This window comes from Pithys albifrons, chromosome 2, assembly GCF_047495875.1.
Source record: "Pithys albifrons albifrons isolate INPA30051 chromosome 2, PitAlb_v1, whole genome shotgun sequence".
Lineage (NCBI taxonomy): Eukaryota > Metazoa > Chordata > Aves > Passeriformes > Thamnophilidae > Pithys > Pithys albifrons.
In genome coordinates, this window is record NC_092459.1 from 107,088,342 (window position 1) to 107,107,592 (window position 19,251).

At 51.1% G+C, this 19,251-nt stretch overlaps 1 protein-coding gene across 1 annotated transcript; it reads right to left on the bottom strand.

Annotated features, from left to right (window-relative positions):
- Positions 1 to 582: 582 nt before the first annotated feature.
- Positions 583 to 19,087, bottom strand: PYGB (glycogen phosphorylase B). Its single transcript, XM_071581826.1, has 20 exons — positions 18,762 to 19,087; positions 16,350 to 16,451; positions 14,713 to 14,791; positions 13,814 to 13,917; positions 12,416 to 12,547; positions 9,161 to 9,272; positions 8,454 to 8,536; positions 7,418 to 7,561; positions 7,020 to 7,112; positions 6,762 to 6,908; positions 6,473 to 6,636; positions 5,734 to 5,848; positions 4,948 to 5,049; positions 4,685 to 4,832; positions 4,048 to 4,106; positions 3,172 to 3,313; positions 2,656 to 2,863; positions 2,104 to 2,238; positions 1,895 to 1,961; positions 583 to 1,655 (listed from the first exon to the last, which is right to left on the bottom strand). Exons 1-20 carry the CDS (start codon positions 19,002 to 19,004, stop codon positions 1,503 to 1,505), a joined length of 2,532 nt encoding a protein of 843 aa, XP_071437927.1. The 5' UTR covers positions 19,005 to 19,087; the 3' UTR covers positions 583 to 1,502.
- Positions 19,088 to 19,251: the final 164 nt, after the last annotated feature.

Below are 19,251 nucleotides of genomic sequence, written 5' to 3' on the forward strand. Positions count from 1 at the left end.
ACTTTTTCCCCAGTTGAACAGGTCAGCTGGGTGTGTGGCAATGCTGCAGTAGGGTTGTGTGTGGGAGGTGTGAGCTTGCAGCTCGAGCTGGGCAAATCTTTGTGGCTGCTGCCAGCTCTGGGGGAATGGTCCTTCTGGAGCACAGACGGTCTGTGCTTGCAGTCTGGCTGTAGCTGAGGCTCTGCTTCTCCACTGGGAATGGAACCTGCCTGTGAGATTTCTAGTACAGGAGCTCCATGTGGCATTTACAGGATAAACCCAACAAAGCAACCACCACCCCAGTGCATATAAGGAACATGTCCGGAGTACCAGTAAAGAGCTTTGGCTGGAGTTAGGCCAGTGCAGCCTCTGGTATCAACTTCTTCCTGCACACCCTGTGTGCTGCCAAGAGTGATCATTCTGCCATAGGTATGTTGCCCTCATGATGGTGCCAGCACCCCAGCAAGCTGTCAGCTGCACGGGACCACATCCATGAAGCCGTAGCTGGGGAAGGACAGCGTCAGTTCAGGAGTCATGGACTGAACTGGTTGCAATCTGAACCCAGAGGTGTGGAGTAGTCAGTCAGTCCAAAGTCAAACCAGCAGGTGTTCAGGTTGTTTTAATGAACTGGTGTCACACAGGGGAGTACTGGTGCACTACGCAGCCCTATGGGTGTTAAACTCTCAACCCCAGCACTGGGAGGGACATGTGGAACAGCAGACCCTGCTGTGAAGGAATGCCAGAGATGTGATCCTTGTTCACCCCCTTGGGTAGCACCCAGCCCACAGCTGTACCTGGAGAGCCAAGAGCCAGAGGGCTCAGCCACCAATCAGGCAGTGCTGGCTCTGGCAGCTCTCTCTATGTAGACATGGAGGCTAAAATCCCTGGAGTGGCTTGGTTACTGGGCCTTTAGTTAGCAAGGAGGTGTAGTAGGAGACCATGGTAAGCTCTGGGGCAAGGAAGGCACTGATTTCAGGCTCTCATTCTTCTGGCACAGTGTTTGACATTCGTGATTGCCCTGGGGCCAGCTGCTTTAACAGCCAGCCCCACCTGCTGTAGGGGTTACTGGGGAAGGGGTTGGCCAGGGAGGCAGAGTGGCCTCTCCCTCCTCTAGCTTTGGGCCTAGCAGATCCCTAGAGGAGGATGGAAGACAGGCTCTGTGTTGGCTAATCCTGCTTGTGGGGCAGGGTCAAGGAGGTCAGGCCCTTGCACACAGGGGGTGAGGGGAGAGTTTAGTTCAAAAGGCCTTGTTAAGCATGGAGCTGTGGAAGGCTTATCCATGGTCATCTCACTAAAAGCACTATGCAGCATATGCAGGCTGGATACATGGGTGCAAACACAAGGTCCTTTCTCCTGTCCCCCAGCTCTTGTTCCTCAGTCAGGGCTCCTACTCAGAGCATCCATCTACCCCTTGAGGGAAAGGCCTTTGTTCTGCAAAGCCGAGCCCATCTGACTGGAGGTGAAATGCAGGTGAGGCCTCCTGGGCTGGGAGCCTTTCCCTCCTCCTTCTTTCTGTGCTTGCATCAGTCTCGGGGGAGATTGGGTGGGGGGATTTTTGTGGCAGATGGCTCCACACCCCAGATTTCACGGGCGTACTCCGTGATGGTCCTGTCACTGGAGAACTTGCCCGAACACGCAATGTTCCTGATGACTTTCTTAGTCCACTCACGGGGATCCTGGGAAGAGGAGAGGCAGTGTCAGCAGTCCGTCCCTCACCGAGCTGCATCCTTGCAAGGCACTAGCTATGCACATGTGACTGGTTTAAATGCTGTGATGGGGGGCTGCCAAAGCAGCAAAACCTTCCTCACCCTGCCCTGTGCCCACACACTGTGGTGTCTCTAAGAAGAGCTCCCCCCAGTCTCCCCACTGTACTGCCAAGGCTGAAGACCCCATCCTTCCAACTCAGTAGTCTTACCATGAACAGCTGGTCCACTTGGCCTTGGCATTTAATGTAGGCCTCATAGTCTGCAAACACCTTAAACCTGAAACCAAAAGCAGAGTAGGGCTGGGCTTTGCCTTCTGGGCAGAACAGACATCTGTGTGCAAGGGGACACAGGCCAGCAGGGAAGGAGACCAGAGCAGGCTAAGTGCAGCCCACAATAGGGGATGCTTCCCAGCACTCACCTGTCATGGTACATAAGCATGTTCACAATATCCTTGAAGCAACCAGGGTCTCGAGGAGAGAAGAAACCGCTGCTGATCTGGTCAATAGCTTGTCGCAGCTCTGGCAGGCGCTCATAGTACTCCCGGGCATTGTACCTGTACCCAGCAGAGACAGGGTGTAGGGACTGATGCTTTTCCTGGGGCCCAGCACCCAGAGAACAGGACCTGACTTGTCAGGGGCAGAGAAGCCAGGCACAAATGTTGTACGGCTCCTGAGTGAGGGGCTTGTTCCTGGGGCTGTGTCCATCACAGCACCTTACTAGTGGCTCCTGGACTAGCAGCACTGCCTGAAACACTTTTTGCCCAGGTAAGTCCCATTCACAGTCACTGTGCTCTGGGTGAGCTGCACATGTGATGGATCATCCACTGCCCAGGCCAAGTTAAAGGCTGCCTCCAGTCCTCTGGTTTTTGTTGCTCCAGAGCTGCCCAGGGAGGAAGCTGTCCCTCCCAGACAATGTGGCTCTCTCTGCCAGAGCTGGGACCTCTATCTGAAAAGCCCTAGTGTGCACTTACCCTTTACGATTCAGGGCCTCCACATCCTCCACCCGCATGCCAAATATGAAGAGGTTTTCTTCACCTGCCTCCTCGGCCATCTCTACATTGGCCCCATCCATGGTACCAATGGTGAGGGCCCCATTCACCATGAATTTCATGTTGCCTGTACCCGAGGCCTCCGTGCCGGCTGTGGAGATCTGCTGAGAAAGATCTGCTGCTGGGATCACTGCCGGGTGCAAGAGAGGTAGGAGTTAATCCTTGGTACACTGCAGCTCCCCACAACCAGGACAGCAATACAGCCTGGGCATCTGCTAGTGGCGCTTCTGACCTCAACCTCAGCTCAAACACCATGATTCTTAGGGCAGGGCCAGGCTCAGCTTAGTCAGGACTCCATGCAGCTGCTCACTCCTGCATGAAGCTGGCTACCTCCCCTGTGTGGAGCCCTCAGGTGTCCCACCAAAATAGCCTCTTAGCCCACCCAATTCCTGGGACATGCCAAACTCCTGATACATGCTTACACAAGACCAGACATACCCTTCTCAGCCAAGGATACCCGATAATTCTCCAGGAAGATGACCTTGAGCTTGTCCCCCACATAGGGATCATTGTTGATGACCTCACCAATAGATGTGATGAGTTTGATAATCATCTTGGCCATGTGGTAGCCAGGAGCCGCCTGAAGAAGAGCAGCCCAGAAATAGTGAAAGCTTAGAGAGCATGAGAGATACCAGCATGGGTCCTCACTGCAGGGGGAGTCTGGGCCTGACCTCTGCTGTTCACAGAGAATCATAGAATGGTTTGGGTTGGAAGGGACATTTAAAGGCCATCTAGTCCAAGCCCCCTGCAATAAGCAGGGACATCTTCAACTAGACCAGTTGCTGAGAGCCCTGTCTAATCTGACCTTGAATATTCATTTCCGGGGGTGGATGGAGCATCTGCCTCTTATAGACAACCTGTTCCAGTGCTTCACCACACTTACTGTAAAAAATTTGCATCTTAGATCTAATCTAAACTGACCCTTCTTCAGTTTAAAACCACTATCCCTTGCCTATTGCAACAGGTCCTGATAAAAAATTTGTCTCCATCTTTCTTAAAAGGCCCCCTTCCAAGCACTGAAAGACTGCAATAAGATCTCCTCAGAGACTTGACTTCTCCAAACTGAACCATCCTAATTCTCCCAGTTATGATTTAGCAAAAACACCCTTGTAGGAGGAGAAGTCTTGAACTATAGGGAAATAATGATAGGGCCCTGCTTAATCTAGTTAGTCTGTGGAGGTGTTTCCTGAAGAACCTGCCAGCAGACATGTGCTGGCTAACCTGCAGCAGGCCCTGCCAAGCCACAGAAAAAGAACAGTACCTTCCCCACACCCTCACTGAGCCGTGCATGCACCGAGTCTGGAATGCATTTACCTTTCCTCCAATCATAATAGTCCTGGGCACACAGGATTTGGATGGATTACTTCTGATGCCTGAAAGAGCAGGGACCTTTCTTCAAAATTCTTCAAATTTGGTATTAAAACATTTTGTAATTCTTGCAACTGATGTTTACTGCATGCGCCAGAGGTGTGCTGGGATCTCAGCCCACGTCACAAGGACCCATCAGACTTGCAGGATCCTGAAGCCCAACCAGACATTTTCTGGAGCTGTGGTGGGCAAAAATTGGCTGCAGAATTCTCAGAGAACTACTCAAACCAGCATAAAGCAGACCTCAAATGACTTGCCTCCCTTTGGGAATGGGCAGGGGCCCAAAGCATACACTGGAAAGTGGGGCTTTAACTTGCATCAGGTCAAGTCTCAACACCTGCAGAATAGGTGTGGGGATTATGTGGGCCCCAGCTGGGCTGGAGGCATGGGCTGGGAGCTTTTCCTCAGAGCTCTGTATGGCCCTTCAGATGCTCTGTATTCCCTCTTGGAGTAAAGCCTTTCATGACAGGAGGGCAGAGGTAGGTGCCAGAGTGTCTGGCCACCAGGTGCCATACTTTTACACGGGGACTCTGGCAATGAGGCTGGGGGACACTCTTTGTCTACCAGCCCAGGCAGCACTTACGGTTGTAGAGGGTGATAGCATGCAGGCAGTTCAGTAGTTGCCGCTTATACTCATGGATTCGCTTGACCTGAACATCAAACATGGATGAAGGGTTGATCTTGACCTTGTACTGCTCTTCCAAGCAGGCTGCAAACTTCAGCTTATTCTCCTGGCAAAAAAGTAAGAGGAATAGACATAGGCTCCCAGGGCTTGAATCAGACGTATTTGCTGCTGAGATGTTCCTTTAGCCCTCTTTCCCTCACCCTACCTCCAGTGCACATTACCTGTTTGACTTTTGCCACATCCCTGATAAAAGTCTCATTATTGACAAAATCCAGTAGCTTCTTCAGCTGGCTCAGATCTGTGATAAAGCCTTCTCCAATTTTCTAAAAGAACAAACCCATGAGAGACTTCACCCAGTCCACAACTGCACTTCCCCAGCAGAGATGCCACAGTCCCACAGGGAACAGGAAGACACAGTGTGGCCAGGAAAAGGAGCCAAGTTTTTTTATGCCAAGGCTACTTTTCTTCTTCATCAGGGAGCCCAATGGAAATGGGAAACTTGCAAAAACTCGAACAAGACCCACCCTCTCAAGGAGCTTTAGTGGGAGGAGGGTGGATATAGGCACATGTACCAGGGCCTCCTGGAAGCTCAAGAAACTGATAGGACATAAACATACATTTAATTACAGGATGATATTCAGCTATGGCATGTCACAGTGTGAAGCAAAAACCTGTGCTAAAGGGCCTGGTAAACAGGAGAGAGCTGGGGCTCCAAGAGAGCTCCTCTGTGCCCATGAAGCTGGATAATTTTGCTGACACCTTATGGTAGTATCTGATGGTGTGTTGTCACCTTAAGAGCAGGGACCAGATCCAAATTTCTGCAGCTCTTTCTGGCCAACTCTTCATCAGTTTTAAAGTCCAGCCAATCTCACGTACCACAGGCATGCTCCTCCCAGGCTGTCCCCATGCGCACCTGCCAGGTGTCAGCCTGGGGTCTGATCAGACTACAAGAAAAGGTGATCAAACTGATCGCACTCAGCCCCTCACTTCACATGCTCATGACTCACCTCAGCAATAATGTCGGCCAGTCCTGGGTTACACAGCAGGAGCCAGCGCCTCGGTGTGATCCCATTGGTCTTGTTCTGAAACTTCTCTGGCTCCAGCTCATAGAAATCCTTGAATCTGAAACATCAGGGGGCACTGATCCACCCACCACTGCCCAGGGCTTCAGCTGGGCCCCCACTGTGTGTGCTCCTGACTCAGGGAGTCTCTGTTGATCTCCCTGTAACAGGTGTGAACTCTCTTTGTTGCCTCTCACTCCCTTCCTCAGTTGCACTGCCAAGAGTACTGAAGCTCCGGCATGGGCTAGATTACCAGCTAGTGGGGGGTATACCGTTCATCCTGTCCCCACTCCTGCTTCTACTGTTGAGGAGGCAAGTAGGAGTAGGAAAGATGGGGGAAGAAGTCAAAAGCTTATGTTGTTTATTCGTGGGAATGCTATGTCGGGGGCTTCAATTATTAGGGGGACTAGTCAGTTGCCGAATCCTCCAATTATAATAGGTATGACTATGAAGAAAATTATGACGAATGCGTGCGCAGTAACAATTACATTGTAAATTTGGTCGTCTCCTAATAGGGTCCAGGGTTGTCCTAGTTCACCAAAGGCAGAGAGTTTCTCCAGCCTGCCATACCCAGCAAGGCAGCCAAAGCACACTTGGATACCCAATTGCCCCAGCTAGATCTCCCCAGCTTGGAGAAAGCCCAGTGAGTGGAGAGGGTGTATGCCTTGGGTGTCCCCCAACTCACACTGAGTTCTTCACAATGTCTGAGTGGATGCGGGCAACACCGTTGACAGCATGGGAGCCAATCACACAGAGGTGTGCCATGTTAATCCGTTTGCAGTCTCCTTCCTCGATCACCGACATCCTCCGGAGACGGTCGATGTCCCCTGGGTAAAGAGCTGCCACATGCTGCAGGCAGGAAAAGGGATGTTAGTGACACAGCCGTAGGACCTAGGTGCATTCCCATCCAAAAGATGGTCAGATCAAGAAGACCCCCTGAGTTCACACAGCCTATGACTAGCCTGGTCCCTTACATCGAGATGCATTTGATTCAGAGCATAAATGATCTCTAGGTGACGTGGCAGCAACTTTTCAAACATGGAGACTGGCCAGCGCTCCAGGGCTTCAGGCAACACGGTGTGGTTGGTGTAGGCACAGGTCCGTTTCGTGATCTCCCAGGCCTGTGTTACAGACAGCAGGTTAACACACACATGCCCAGGTGAGGAGAGGAAAGAAAATCCCACAGCTCTTTCCCCTGAAAGGTTCACAACAGATTTCCCAGCTATGCTTACCTTGTCCCAGTCCACTTTCTCCACATCCACCAGGATCCGCATGAGCTCTGGTATGGACAAGGCAGGGTGGGTGTCATTTAGCTGAATAGCCACCTGCAACACAGACTTGCTGGCCTCAGTTCTGGCAGTGATAAGACTGTGAGAGTGCATAGGGTTGGGGTGAGAGTCAGCCCCAAGTCTCTTCTTATGACACACACACCAGAAACAGAGCTATTCAAATTTTTCAAGTCTTGCTCCAAAGTGCAAATTTTTCTCTGGGAAAATAGGCCCAGAGTTCATCTGCCTGACAACCCCATTGCCAGGCATACATGTTTGTATACACTTGGTCCTGAGTGTCTGGCTCTCCCTCATGATAGGACTGTCTGAAATGTCCTTGGACCCTCTAACCACAGACTCACCTTGTCTGGGAAGGTTTCAAAGCATGTTCTCACAGGGTCTCGACAGCCAAATTTGGAGGACTTAAAGCGGCGGATGATGTCCTGGAGGGTAGCAGCCACCACAAAGTACTCCTGTTTCAGCCGCAGCTCCTTGCCTTCAAAGAACTGCAAAGGTATGGAACCACAGCATCAGTGCTGCAGCTGCCATACCCATACCCACATGGCAGCCAAACCCCTGGAGATGCTCCTGTCCACTCTGATGGTCTTCCCAACAGGCCTCACAAGTTCAGCACCTCATCAGGGCAAATGTGAATGTTTCTCATATATCTCTGAAGGGGACAGCAGCTGCAGGGACTGACAAAGGGCTTGGCATCGCAAACAGCTGCCTCCAGAGAGAGCAACAGAGCCTGCCACATCCATGCTGCTCCTACAGAGCCAGCACAGCTGCCCACCTTGCTGCAAGATCCTTAGTGGGGTTTTTGGCTAAAGGATTTTGGGCTCCCTGCAATAGCCAGAAACTAGGAGTGTGTCTCTGGACATACCAGCTGCCTCACACACACTACGCTGCTCTATTTTAAAACGCCAACAGTCATGAAAGGGTTCAGGGTAAAGTGCAGTGGATGATGAGCTTTTCCAGCACAGATGCTAATCCATGACTAGATAGTGAGGGTTCTTCCCTTTTTACATCCAGTGCACAGTGAGAGCTTGGTCTGGGACAGCCCCTGCAGTGAGAAATTCCTTGAACTGGGGATGGAATGAGTCCCTCCTGTGTAAATTGGCATATGCCTTCTAGTTGGAGGACTAAAATGTCTTCCCTTTGCAGCAGGGAGCAGCTATACAATATGGGCCAGACTCTTAGCTGCCATCAGTTGGCAGAGACGCTCTGGAGCCTGCAGAGCAATGTCTTTTCATTTGGAATTACAGGGACAACCTATTTCATTAAAGCACAACAATAAACATCAGGTGGCCATGACCTTCCAGTGCTTGCAAACAAGGAGAAGAACTGCAGGAAGGATGATTCTGAGCAACAGGGAAGAGGGGCAAGAGAGTCACTCACGTTATCATTTGGGTACAGGACTCTGGATATGTTTTCTGCCAGGTTTCTGTCCAATACTGCCTCGATGTAGTCACCCATATTGACTGCAGCAAGAGAGAAAATACACTCAGCATTCCAGCAGCTGTAGACATTCAGGCAGGCAGATGCCCAACACTTCACTTTTCCATCTTTTCTCATAGAGAGATTTTGGAAGAATAAATCAAATCACTCTAATCTAAAACCTTCCCCTTCTGTAACACTGAACATTTAGCCTAACACTGAACTTTGGTATGTTAGTTGCCCTGTATCTGCTCTTCAGCTCTACAGTAAGAGCCTGGAAAATGCACCTAAAGCAAAACCAACAGAAAGGTGGGCTGTCAGCACTAAAGGTTGACACTTCACAGAAATGATCCTCCACAGAAAGTCTGCAGCTCATTGGTGATATAGGGAATCCAGTGGCAGGTGGACTGTCACTGGGGAAAGGCATAGGGCAGATTGTGAGAGCATGATAAGTGTGATGGGGATGAAAGGAGAATGGATGGGTGTCCTGGTTCATGAGTGCTTTTGAAGTAGTTGGGGGTAGTGTGATCCATGGATGTGCACACAGTCTTGTGTTTTGGATAAAGCAGGCCAGATGGGGAGTGCTGTGTCACTTCCCATGCACACAGAACAACTGTGTCCCAGCCTGGCCAGAAGAGAGGCTATCAGAAGAGAGGGACAGCACTTACACTCCTGGAGGTTGAAGTCATTGGGCGCCTTTGCAGACCACAGCCTCATGGTGTTCACAGTGTTGTTCTTGTATCCTGGCACTGGTGTGTCATAAGGCATAGCAAGGACAACCTGGAAAAGGACAGTATTCCCCTCTAGTTAGCAGCACGGTGGCCTCAGAGAAGGTGGGAAAGTGACTGAAACGTCTGAAGGAAGAATCTGGAGGACACAGACAACTCCTTCTTATGGTTAAGAACCTCACCTCACTAAAACACACCTGCTGAGCTTCACAGACTTCCCTGCTATCATGGGCACTTCTACCACTTACTCGCAAAGCATTTATAGGAGAAGCAGAACTGCCCAGAGCTTTACTGACCAACTGGAGTTAAGAGCCCATCAATGAAATGCAAAAGAGAGTTGCAAGCAACCTGCTGACCTTCCTATACCAACTGGGGCACCTGTTAGTTATTGACCAGAGCACTGCAAGCATCCTCAGTTGCCCACTGTAATTCTGTCTGTGCTGGGGTAGAGCCAGGGCAGCTGGCTCTGGAATAAACTCCACAGCCTGAATCCTGCCCATTAGCTTTCTGCAACCTGCCAGGACCAAATCCTACCACTGCAGCACCATTCCCAGAGCCATTCACCCAATATTCAGGGTTTGTTGAACCTGTCTGGATAAATCCACTGAGATCTTCAGCACCTGAACTGAACATCAGTGTGAAGCTGTGCAGTCTACAGATGATACTTAAGCCTCAAGATGCTGCACATGTGGCTACAGGGAGTAACACTGGGGCTCCTAGCTCAGATTACACTAGCTAAGCAAGGCATGGGTGTGTTTACAAGCTTGTGTCCTCCAGCACACTACTGTGCCAACATCTGTGCCTCCAGACGTGCTGCCAACAAGGCAAGGCACCCTGAACTCCACCTGAAACAAAGAAGCCAAGGGCTTATGCCACCAGAGCTGAACGATGCTTGCAGAGCAAGGCCCTGATTGTGCAGCACGAAGCCTGGGCCTCCTCTCTGACAACTGGCAAAGGGAGCCCACATCCTCCTAACAAGTCAGTATATACTTGTCCTAGTTCAGCAGGAGGGACCAGCTAACCCTGTGTGGGGGTGATCAAAGCTGTGTATTCTACCCCCTCTATTCATTCCCCAAGGTCAATGGGCCATTAGCAGCAGCTGCCCAGGGAGCCATTATCACCTTCACACCCAGCCTGAGGGGGGCGGAGCTGCTAGTGGGCCATCAACAGTTCAACACCCCCTAGCTCCCAGAGTTAATCACCCATTGTGTGAGTCCCCGCCCAGGGGGAGGGACTGAGTGCTCCCTGAGGGTACATAAGTGGTGGATAAGAAGACCTCGGGAACTTTTCATCGGATCCAGAGCAGCAGCAGGACCTTGACAGGAGGAGATCACCACTCTCGCCCAGACCACAGCCCTTGCCTGCACCAACAGGTTTTTCTTTTCCTTTTGCTCTGGACTTGGGGGAACCACAGGGGTCTCAGCACAAGGGCAAACAAACCCCCTTGGGTTTGTGCCCCAGGACACTGGGTTATACTGCTGGGGTTTTGTGAGTTGAAAGCAATTTCCCTTGTGTGTCAGTGTTGTTATTGTAATATTATTATTAAATTTTAGCTCTGACTTATAATCTCTCTCGTGGTGAGTTCATTTCCCCTGCTGGTTCACCTTTAAACCAGCACAATACTAGCACAACAGCATGGCAGGCAGAGGCTGTCCCCAAGTAAAGATGTGAGACAGCAGAGAACTGGTGAAGCTGCATTCAGAGAGCAGGGGAAAACCAGGCAGATCAGATCTTGAACAGCCTTTGTGCTGGCATCAGCAACACCTCCCCTCTGGGGAGAATCAGCAAGATCTCAGGCTGTCTAAGCTACTATTACCAGCTCTGAACATGGAAGCAGGCAGAGAGCCTGCCCAGGGACTGGGGCACACATCACATGAACTCAGTGATGCTATATTTGGAGACTGCGTCTTTGGTTTTTTGAGCCTTTCCAACTCATTCCCTTAACAGCACTATCTGAAAATTCACTTCCTTGTAGGAAGCAGTGTTTGGGATCCCTGAAACCCCAGACAACTGGCAGGATCAGAAGAGAGGCATGGTGAAATGCAATGGCATTCAGTCCCCATGTGGATGCCTGCTGCACTTGGGGACTTAGAGAGCTCTGGCACAGTGGCTCCAAGATGTTCCCAGGGCTGTGGTGTTGAACCCCTGCACTGTTTGTCCTGGGAATGGCCTAAGTCACTGTACAGCCTTCGACAACCAGAGCCCTGGAAAAAGACCTGGTTTATTTCTCCTCTGAGCAGGCCCAGGTGACTCTGAAACTGAGCTTCAGCTCTTGGCGCTGAAGAGAATAGCTGGGCTGTATGACTGTGAGCTCCTCAGCTGAACCGAGCTGGCTCATTAGGCTGAGAGACTGTTGAATGTCATGGGAACAAGGCTAGGTCATATCCCTGAATCCCAGAGAAATTAATCATCCTTCCTTCCTCCATCCTGGGCAGTGCTTACACAGGAGAGGCTGAAGCATCTTTGTTCCTCTTAATAAACATGTGCCTCTTCACAGCTTGTCTTCCTTAGCTGTGAGATGGGAATGCATCTATGATGCAGCAGCCTGTGCCCTGGGCAAGCAGGTACTCCCGAAGTACAGCACTACTTCCTCAGCTGTGGGAGGCTGAAGGGGCCTTTGTGCTTCACAATGCCACAAAACAAGGCCTCTGGGCAGACTGAAGACTAGAAACCACATCTCCAGCCTTCCCTGACAGTACTCTGCCCATTGAGCTTGTCTGGGAAAGAGGAACTTGCTCTGAACACAGGAGTTAAACACCCATGGTATTGCTCCATATTCACCCACAAGAGCAGCACCAGAACCACCTGCAAAACCACTGGGTGTGAGGGAGCATAGCCAGGAGAAGTGCAAAAGGAACCTGGCAAAGCTGCCAAGGATACACTCATCCTCCAGTGTAAATCCATTCAAGACTGTGGGGCTTCACCCTGGAGATCAGTAGAGAAGGAGGACCCACCTGATCCCTCTTTTTTCTCAAATCTTGCTGCAACAAGTCAACAAACATTTTTCATTCCTCAAATCCCATAGGCTACAAAGTCACTTGCAACAGTAATTGCAAGGGTAGCAGACACACTTTTGCCAGTCTGGGAGAGAAGCAAAACCTGAACCCCTCAGGCAGCCTGGGGTCAGATGCTCCCCCTCCTCACTACCCTGCCTGGTCACCTCCAGCCCAGCACTGACACAGATGGTGGTGGTACCTGGGTGTCGATCCACTTCACACCCTCAGGAGTGTGATCCACACGGCCATAGAAGTGCACAGGGAGCATGTACTCTGGGCGAGCTTTCTCCCAGGGATTGCCATAGCGCAGCCAGTCATCTGCCTCCTCCACCTGCAAGAGACAAATGGGTTTCAAGGGATGGCTTGTGTCTTCAAGTGAAGGCTAAACAAGGCTCTCTGAAGGGAGACCAGTTTAAAAGCAAAGCTTAAGTAAGCTGGCTTTAAAAATGGATATGCAGAGGCCTCTAGAGGACAGCTGGGCTTTCCAGCACTTGGATGATTGCATCCCAACTGGCATAAATAAATTAGCCTCTATGGGCTTTGCAGCACTGTTCAGGTTTAAGCCATCCAAACTGCACAGACCACTGCACTCTCTGTATTGATGCCTTTACATCCAGTTTGACTATGGATATTGTTGAATACATAGGATGTACTACCCCTCGGTGCTGATCATGGCTACAAGCCACATCCTGTAACTCAGCTCTGCCCTCTGCCAGGGAGGGTTTCTCCTCTCAGTTCATACCAGTGGCAATGTAGTCAAAATGAATCCATCAGAGCCACCAAGGTTGATGTTATTCAAGAGCCAGAGGGTGCTGAGGCAACTAGAGAGGGGGTGGGGGAAGCAGTGGAAAGATCAGGTCTGAGCCATAACCCGGTATGTCACCAGCCCTGTTCTTTTTTAACTAACATGAAGCCAAATACAGCAGAAGCTTTTTTCCCCCATTTTCACCTTCAATAGGACCTAGCATTGCAGCTTCTTTGTGGAGGAGGAAAAAACAACCTTCAAACCTCTTTATCCTCCCTGACTTATGGAGAGGTATTTTAGGGGGAAAAAGGTATTTAATGCTCAGAAGCAAGGAAAGTCTCCTCATAGAAACCATTTTCAATACACTAATGAAAACTACCAGTTGGGGCACTTTTTTAGCCTATTTTCACTTGAAAATTATACAACCACAAATGTTAAAGCAAAGTCCCTGTTTAAGATTCTGTTGCCAGTGACCCAGGGAACCCACAGGAGCAGCAGCACCCCAGGCACTTCCCGTGTTCCATCATGTTCAAATCCATCCTTCACCAGACACCTGCATGAGGTATTTAGGCACATCTTCATCCTCAGTCTGACTCACTGCCAGGCTGGATGGGACTCCAGGGTTGTTGCAGCTGTGCCATGGAGCCTCAGGCAAGGAGACCTCTGATCTCAGACATGCCCTGTGACTCAACTCCCACATGATCTTGCCTGGTGATGGACTCACATGCCCAGTTTAGGAGCAGCTCAAGGCACTGCAGTGCATTTTGTGCAGCCAGGCCTTGTCCATAGGCAGAGGTGGACACTGGAGCATGAAACAGAGGGATAATAGGTGACTTGAGTTTGCCAATGTACCTGCCAACCATCGACGATCTTCTGATTGAAGATACCGAATTCGTAGCGGATGCCATAACCATATGCTGCCAGCCCCAGGGTGGCCATGGAGTCCAGGAAACAGGCTGGAAGAGCAGAGCATGGTCACACTGCAATGAACCTCACTCCTCTTTTGCTGCACTTGCTACAGCATGCTATGCATGGAGGTGAGGAGCTGCCACAACCAGTGCTGCTGGAAACAGAGGAAATCTATGGGCAAAAGGGACAGGAGACAGACTGCAGCAGGACTCTGTGCATTTCCTGCCAAGCCACGATGAATCCCTCAAAATTGCTGGTGACAAGGACAGGTCACTAAAACCCAGAATCTCTAAGAGCTCTTCTAAAGTTGCCTGAGGTGCTGTAAGCCTATCTGCCCATTAAAGAGGGGCTTCTGACCCCAACCTTCTGCACCACCAGCTACTTAACTATTATTGCTTCCAAAGGAAACCCTTCCAGCCCTCAGTCTTGGCAGTTCTGGTAAAGATGAGCCCCAGCATTTATTCCACACTGGGGAGCTCTCATCTCCAGCCATCTCATGGGACAGACAGACTAAAATAGCAGCCAACAATCTGCCTCTGTGAAAGTTGCTGAGTGCCTGTGAGAGGTGAGAGATTTTACATGGAGGTGAGGAGAAAGGCACCAACAGCTTCTTTCAGCCGCAGGCCTGCCCGCTGTACTGCAGAACACACACCTACATCTCCTGGATGCTCTCACTGTGGAGGAGGCTTGTTTCTGGCCATGCAGGAGCAGGCATGAGAGTACCATACTGCTGAAGGCCTTTGGGCAGACGCCCGTGGAGAGGGTGTGACAGCTTCCAGCCACACTCTCCTTGAATCCCATGCACTCTGCACAAGAAAAGGTCTCCCCCTTCCCCATATTACCTGCCAGGCGGCCCAAGCCTCCGTTTCCCAGTCCAGCATCTTCTTCAATTTCTTCCAGCTCCTCCAAGTCCAAACCCAACTATTGGGGAGAGCCACAACAAAACATGTCACCACCCAAACCCCATGTCCAGAGCTGCTCTCCGAGGAGATCAAACACAGATCCCAAACCCACCCATTCTATGGGAAATTAAACCCACAAGGTCTCTGGCCCCTCCCCACCCCTCCCCACAAAGCATCTCAATAGTCCCTGGTCCTTGGGCAGCCCTGTTGACTGGTAAACAATTTAGTTCATCACCAAATGTCACTCTCCTATGAACTAAGTTTCCTTACAGACTTCAAACAAAACACTCATCCCCTGACAGCCCCTCATGCCAGGAGCTCCTTTGACAAAACTCACCATTAGAGACACCATGGTAAATGGTCAAGCTGGTGTGCAAGGGACCACCGAGTCCTGCCTGAGCAGGGGAGGTCATCCCTCTGCTTTCACACATGGAGTCCTTGAAGAAGGGCATGACCAGGCTGGCAGCAGTTACTCTCTGTGCTTCCCATATCCTGTCCAGCCAGCAGTCCAGCTCCTTGGCCACAGTCCACGGCTGGAAGTGGTTGCCTGCATCTCTTGAGCTGTTTGTCCTCTGGCCTGGGGGCCACTGCTGGATGAAGGCCAAGCATGCCAGCCACAAGGACTCTCCAGGAGTCAAGAGATAATGCCTCTTGGGGGGCAGCAGTATCTCACCTTGGTGTCAGTGGGGACAGCAGGCTATTAAGCCAACACCATGGCTGCTCCCCAAACTGTTTTCCCAGCACTTTAGTGGTCTACAACCACAAGACAGGAAAGTCTCAGGCACAGGGTGATGCAGACACAAAAACTGATGCAAATTCTCTCAGTGACAGAGTCATGTTGGATATCAGACCTCCCAACACACATGGGGCCGGGAGGAAGAGGCAGGGAGAAATAAAGTCTTTGGGTGAGAATGCCAAAAATCTCACATTCTGCCAAAAAAGGTCACTGTGCTGCTGCAAAGGTGGCTGCAAGTAATGATGTAAGTAAGTAACCATGGCCTTGCATTTGTGATTGCTTTGATACCCAGCTGCACTTTTTTCCAATTGGAAATCATCTGATTACATTTTACCTCAAGCAAACAATTTCCCCCCTTTCTCCCTTCCCAATGATTAACTTCTATCTGGCAACGCTGCTGCTGTGCCTTGATTACCTTTATGTATGAAATGTAATTTGGTGTTTCAGTGCTCCAGTTTCCTCTTCTGGCCATTTCCCTCATTAGTCTACATCTCCTGTGGTAACATCTCTCCTACTAATGGAAAGCTCTTTGAAGCCTGTGACTCCCTCGTCATTTGGGATACTGAGTGTTGTTTTCTATATACACTTCTGGATTTTCCCATTCACTACAGGAAAATGGTGGTTTGAAAAAAACTGTATTCTAACTCCAAGACAACCCAAAGTCCCCCCACTGTCTTCTCCAAGGAATGAAAAACACTAAGAGAAAGCCAAGTCTCATTTTATATAGTCAAAATAACACAATCTTAGGGTAAAGCCCTGAGAAATAAAGATACACATCCCTCTGTATGGAAAAGTTTAGTCAGTACCTCAGGGGGAGCCTGGTAATCCCCCAAGACCTTACCTGGTAAATGGCTTCATCACAAGCATTCTGCAGGCCCAGGTTCACCATGGTGTTCTGCAGAGTGCGACCCATGTAGAACTCCAGGGACAGGTAGTAAATGCGCTGGGGAGGCAAAGTTAGATGATTATACACAGCACAGCACTTTACTTTCACCAAAGTTGCATAAAATCAAGAGCAGATCTAGTATGTTCCAGAGTAGGGATGTCTTCCCAGACTGGCTCTTGGCGCCTGCTCCTGAACGGCAGTTGTTTGTCAGAAGAATCTCACACGGGATGCCGGCCAACCCTCCACCACGCAACTCCCTGCCAACAGCCTTCTATAGAAAAATCTCGCTGCCTGTTAAGTGTTTCCCTAATTAACTCAGGGCAAGAATTATCTAGGATGTTGAATAATATATTTATACACTGTCAGGCTCAGCTGAGGTGGTGTTTATACTGGGCTTTTAAAGTTTTCCCATGCTAGGCTGAAGCGGATCCAGAGCCTCCAGAAGTCAGAGTGCAACCCCTGCCCCATCACAGGCTGGCTGGGCCCAGGGCCAGCAACTTCCTGCTAGCAATTTTCCAGCACTCCCATCGCATGGGTCCTCCTGTTCTCCCCATGCTGAGGTTCACACATGTTTCACCCTGTTGAGTAAATAAACTGTCCCGCAGGTGGCAGGGTTCTTGGCACAACTGTGCACAACAGGCTGCTTCGCTGTGACCTTCCAAGTTTGAGAGGAGCTGTGTCTGTGCCATGAATGCTAACGAAAGCCTGTTTGTGGGATGAGAAACAGGCTGTGCAAACTTTTTCCCTCACTCAGATTTATTGCTGTGGGTATTTTAAAAAATAATCAGGAATTTTTAACAGAGCAATAACCTGACTTTGAAATGTGCTTTCCCATGAATCTCTTTGCACTGTAGCTTCGATCTTTCCCTGCTAAGCAACGGAACTATCCACTCTGCCACCTCTGCTGGGAGTCTGAAAGGGTCTGTCTGTTCCCTGGGGCTCATCAGAAAGACCAAAAACATTGCACAATTGCATAAATGCTCTGCCCCTTTCAGTCTCCCACAGGGACACATTTCTAGTGAAAATCTATGTGTGGGGAACAGTAAGAAAACTCACTTCAAGCTCCACTGAGCCTTTATGGGATCTGTCCCTTCTGTTGGTACAGCAATACAGATGAGGGCGATTTGTGTGAGTAAGGATAAAAGGGAGAGCCCCATGCACCACTGTAACTCCCAGTGTTTGTGCAGCCAATGTTGTGGAAGTGCACTTTGTTTCTTGGTCAAGGCAGTATTCATAATCTTGGGAAATGAGCTGACTCAGAGAGGTGGCCGCCTGCACACAGGGAAGGTATGAGCCTTTCCTAGCACACACCTGCTCTCTGTGGCTCTCCAGTCAAATGCTGGATTGGGTGTTAATTTAAATGTTCTGCAGCCCCCAGCATCACTGTCCTGACTTGACAAGTGGGGAGGAACCTCAGGGTTTGGTTACCTGTCTGATTTTCACAAGGCAAGAAACTCCTCTCCAGTCTCAAAGCTGAGCTGCCTGCGTGTTCTGCAGGAGCGAAGTCAGGACATGGTCCTGTTGAGGCATGTGTTGAGACATGGAGGTGATGATGCCCAAGGGGGACACCAACCATGGCAGTGCGAGTGCAGGATGTGGCTGCGGTGAAGCACACAGAGGAGTTGGCAGCAGCAAAACGCATGGAAGGACACGCTCAGAGTGGGATCACAGGTGACATGGCCAAGGTGCCAAGGTGCAGGGGGTCGCAGTTATGGGGGTGCTCGAGGGGGGACAATGCTGCAGCAAGTTTCCTTGGGACAGGGCTGCAAAAGAGTTTGTAGGGACACACTTAGGGCAAACTGCATGAGGGTCATGGCCATGGTGATGTCTGTGGGGACACAGACATGGCAAGATGTGTGTGAGGGACATGGTTGTGCCAAGGCTCGTGGGGACATGGTTACTCTGAGGTGTGTGCAAGGGACATGGCCATGCTGTCAGGCGAACATGGCCATGGCAATGCCCATGGGGCCACAGCCAGGATGAGGTGCATGCACAGGCCATGGCCATGGCAATACTCTTAAGGACATGGCTACAGTGAGGTGCATGAAGGCCACGGCCATGGCAAGGTACACACAAAGTACATGGCCATGGCAATGCCCATGGAGACAAAGACACAGCAGAGTGCATCCGAGGGATACAGGTATGAAGATGCCCACAGGGAAGAAGGGATGCACAAGAGGCATGGCCATGGCAAGGTGCCGTGGCTGTGGTGATGCACAAGGGGCCACAGCCAGCTGCACGCAAGGGACAAGGATGTGGGAATGCCCATGGGTCATGCCTGCAGTGATACCCGTCAGGGGGATAGGGAGACACCCGCGAAGAGGGCACAGCTGCCGCGCCCCAGTCCCTTGTTCCCCTGGGGCTCACCTTGGGGTCCCGCTCGTAGTAGTGCTGCTGGGTGCGGATCCAGCGCCCCACCAGGTGGTCGCGCACCGTGTGGGCCAGCGCAAAGTAGTAGTCGCGGGGGGTGGCGACGTTGCGGTCCTTGACGAGAGTGAAGTGGAGGTGGCGGTTAAAGCTCTTGCGCACCTCCGCCACGTCCCCCAGCCCCGCAATGCCCCGCACGCTGATCTGCTTCCGACGGTCCCCGTCACTCAGCGGTGCCGCCATCCCCCCGCCGCCGCCCCGCCGGCTCTGCCGCGGTCGCTGCCTCTGCCGCACTGGAGTCAGGGCAGGTCGGGGCAGCCGCGCCTGCGTCTCCACCGTTCGCGACGAGGCGGGGCCCGTGGGCGGGCTGCCACCCGTGGGCGGGCTTGATGGTGCCCGGGATGGCGCCGGGGCTGGGATGGCGCAAGGGGTCAGGGATAGCATCAGGGCACTGATTTCTGAACTCACTCTGTGTGCGGGCTCTGGCGCT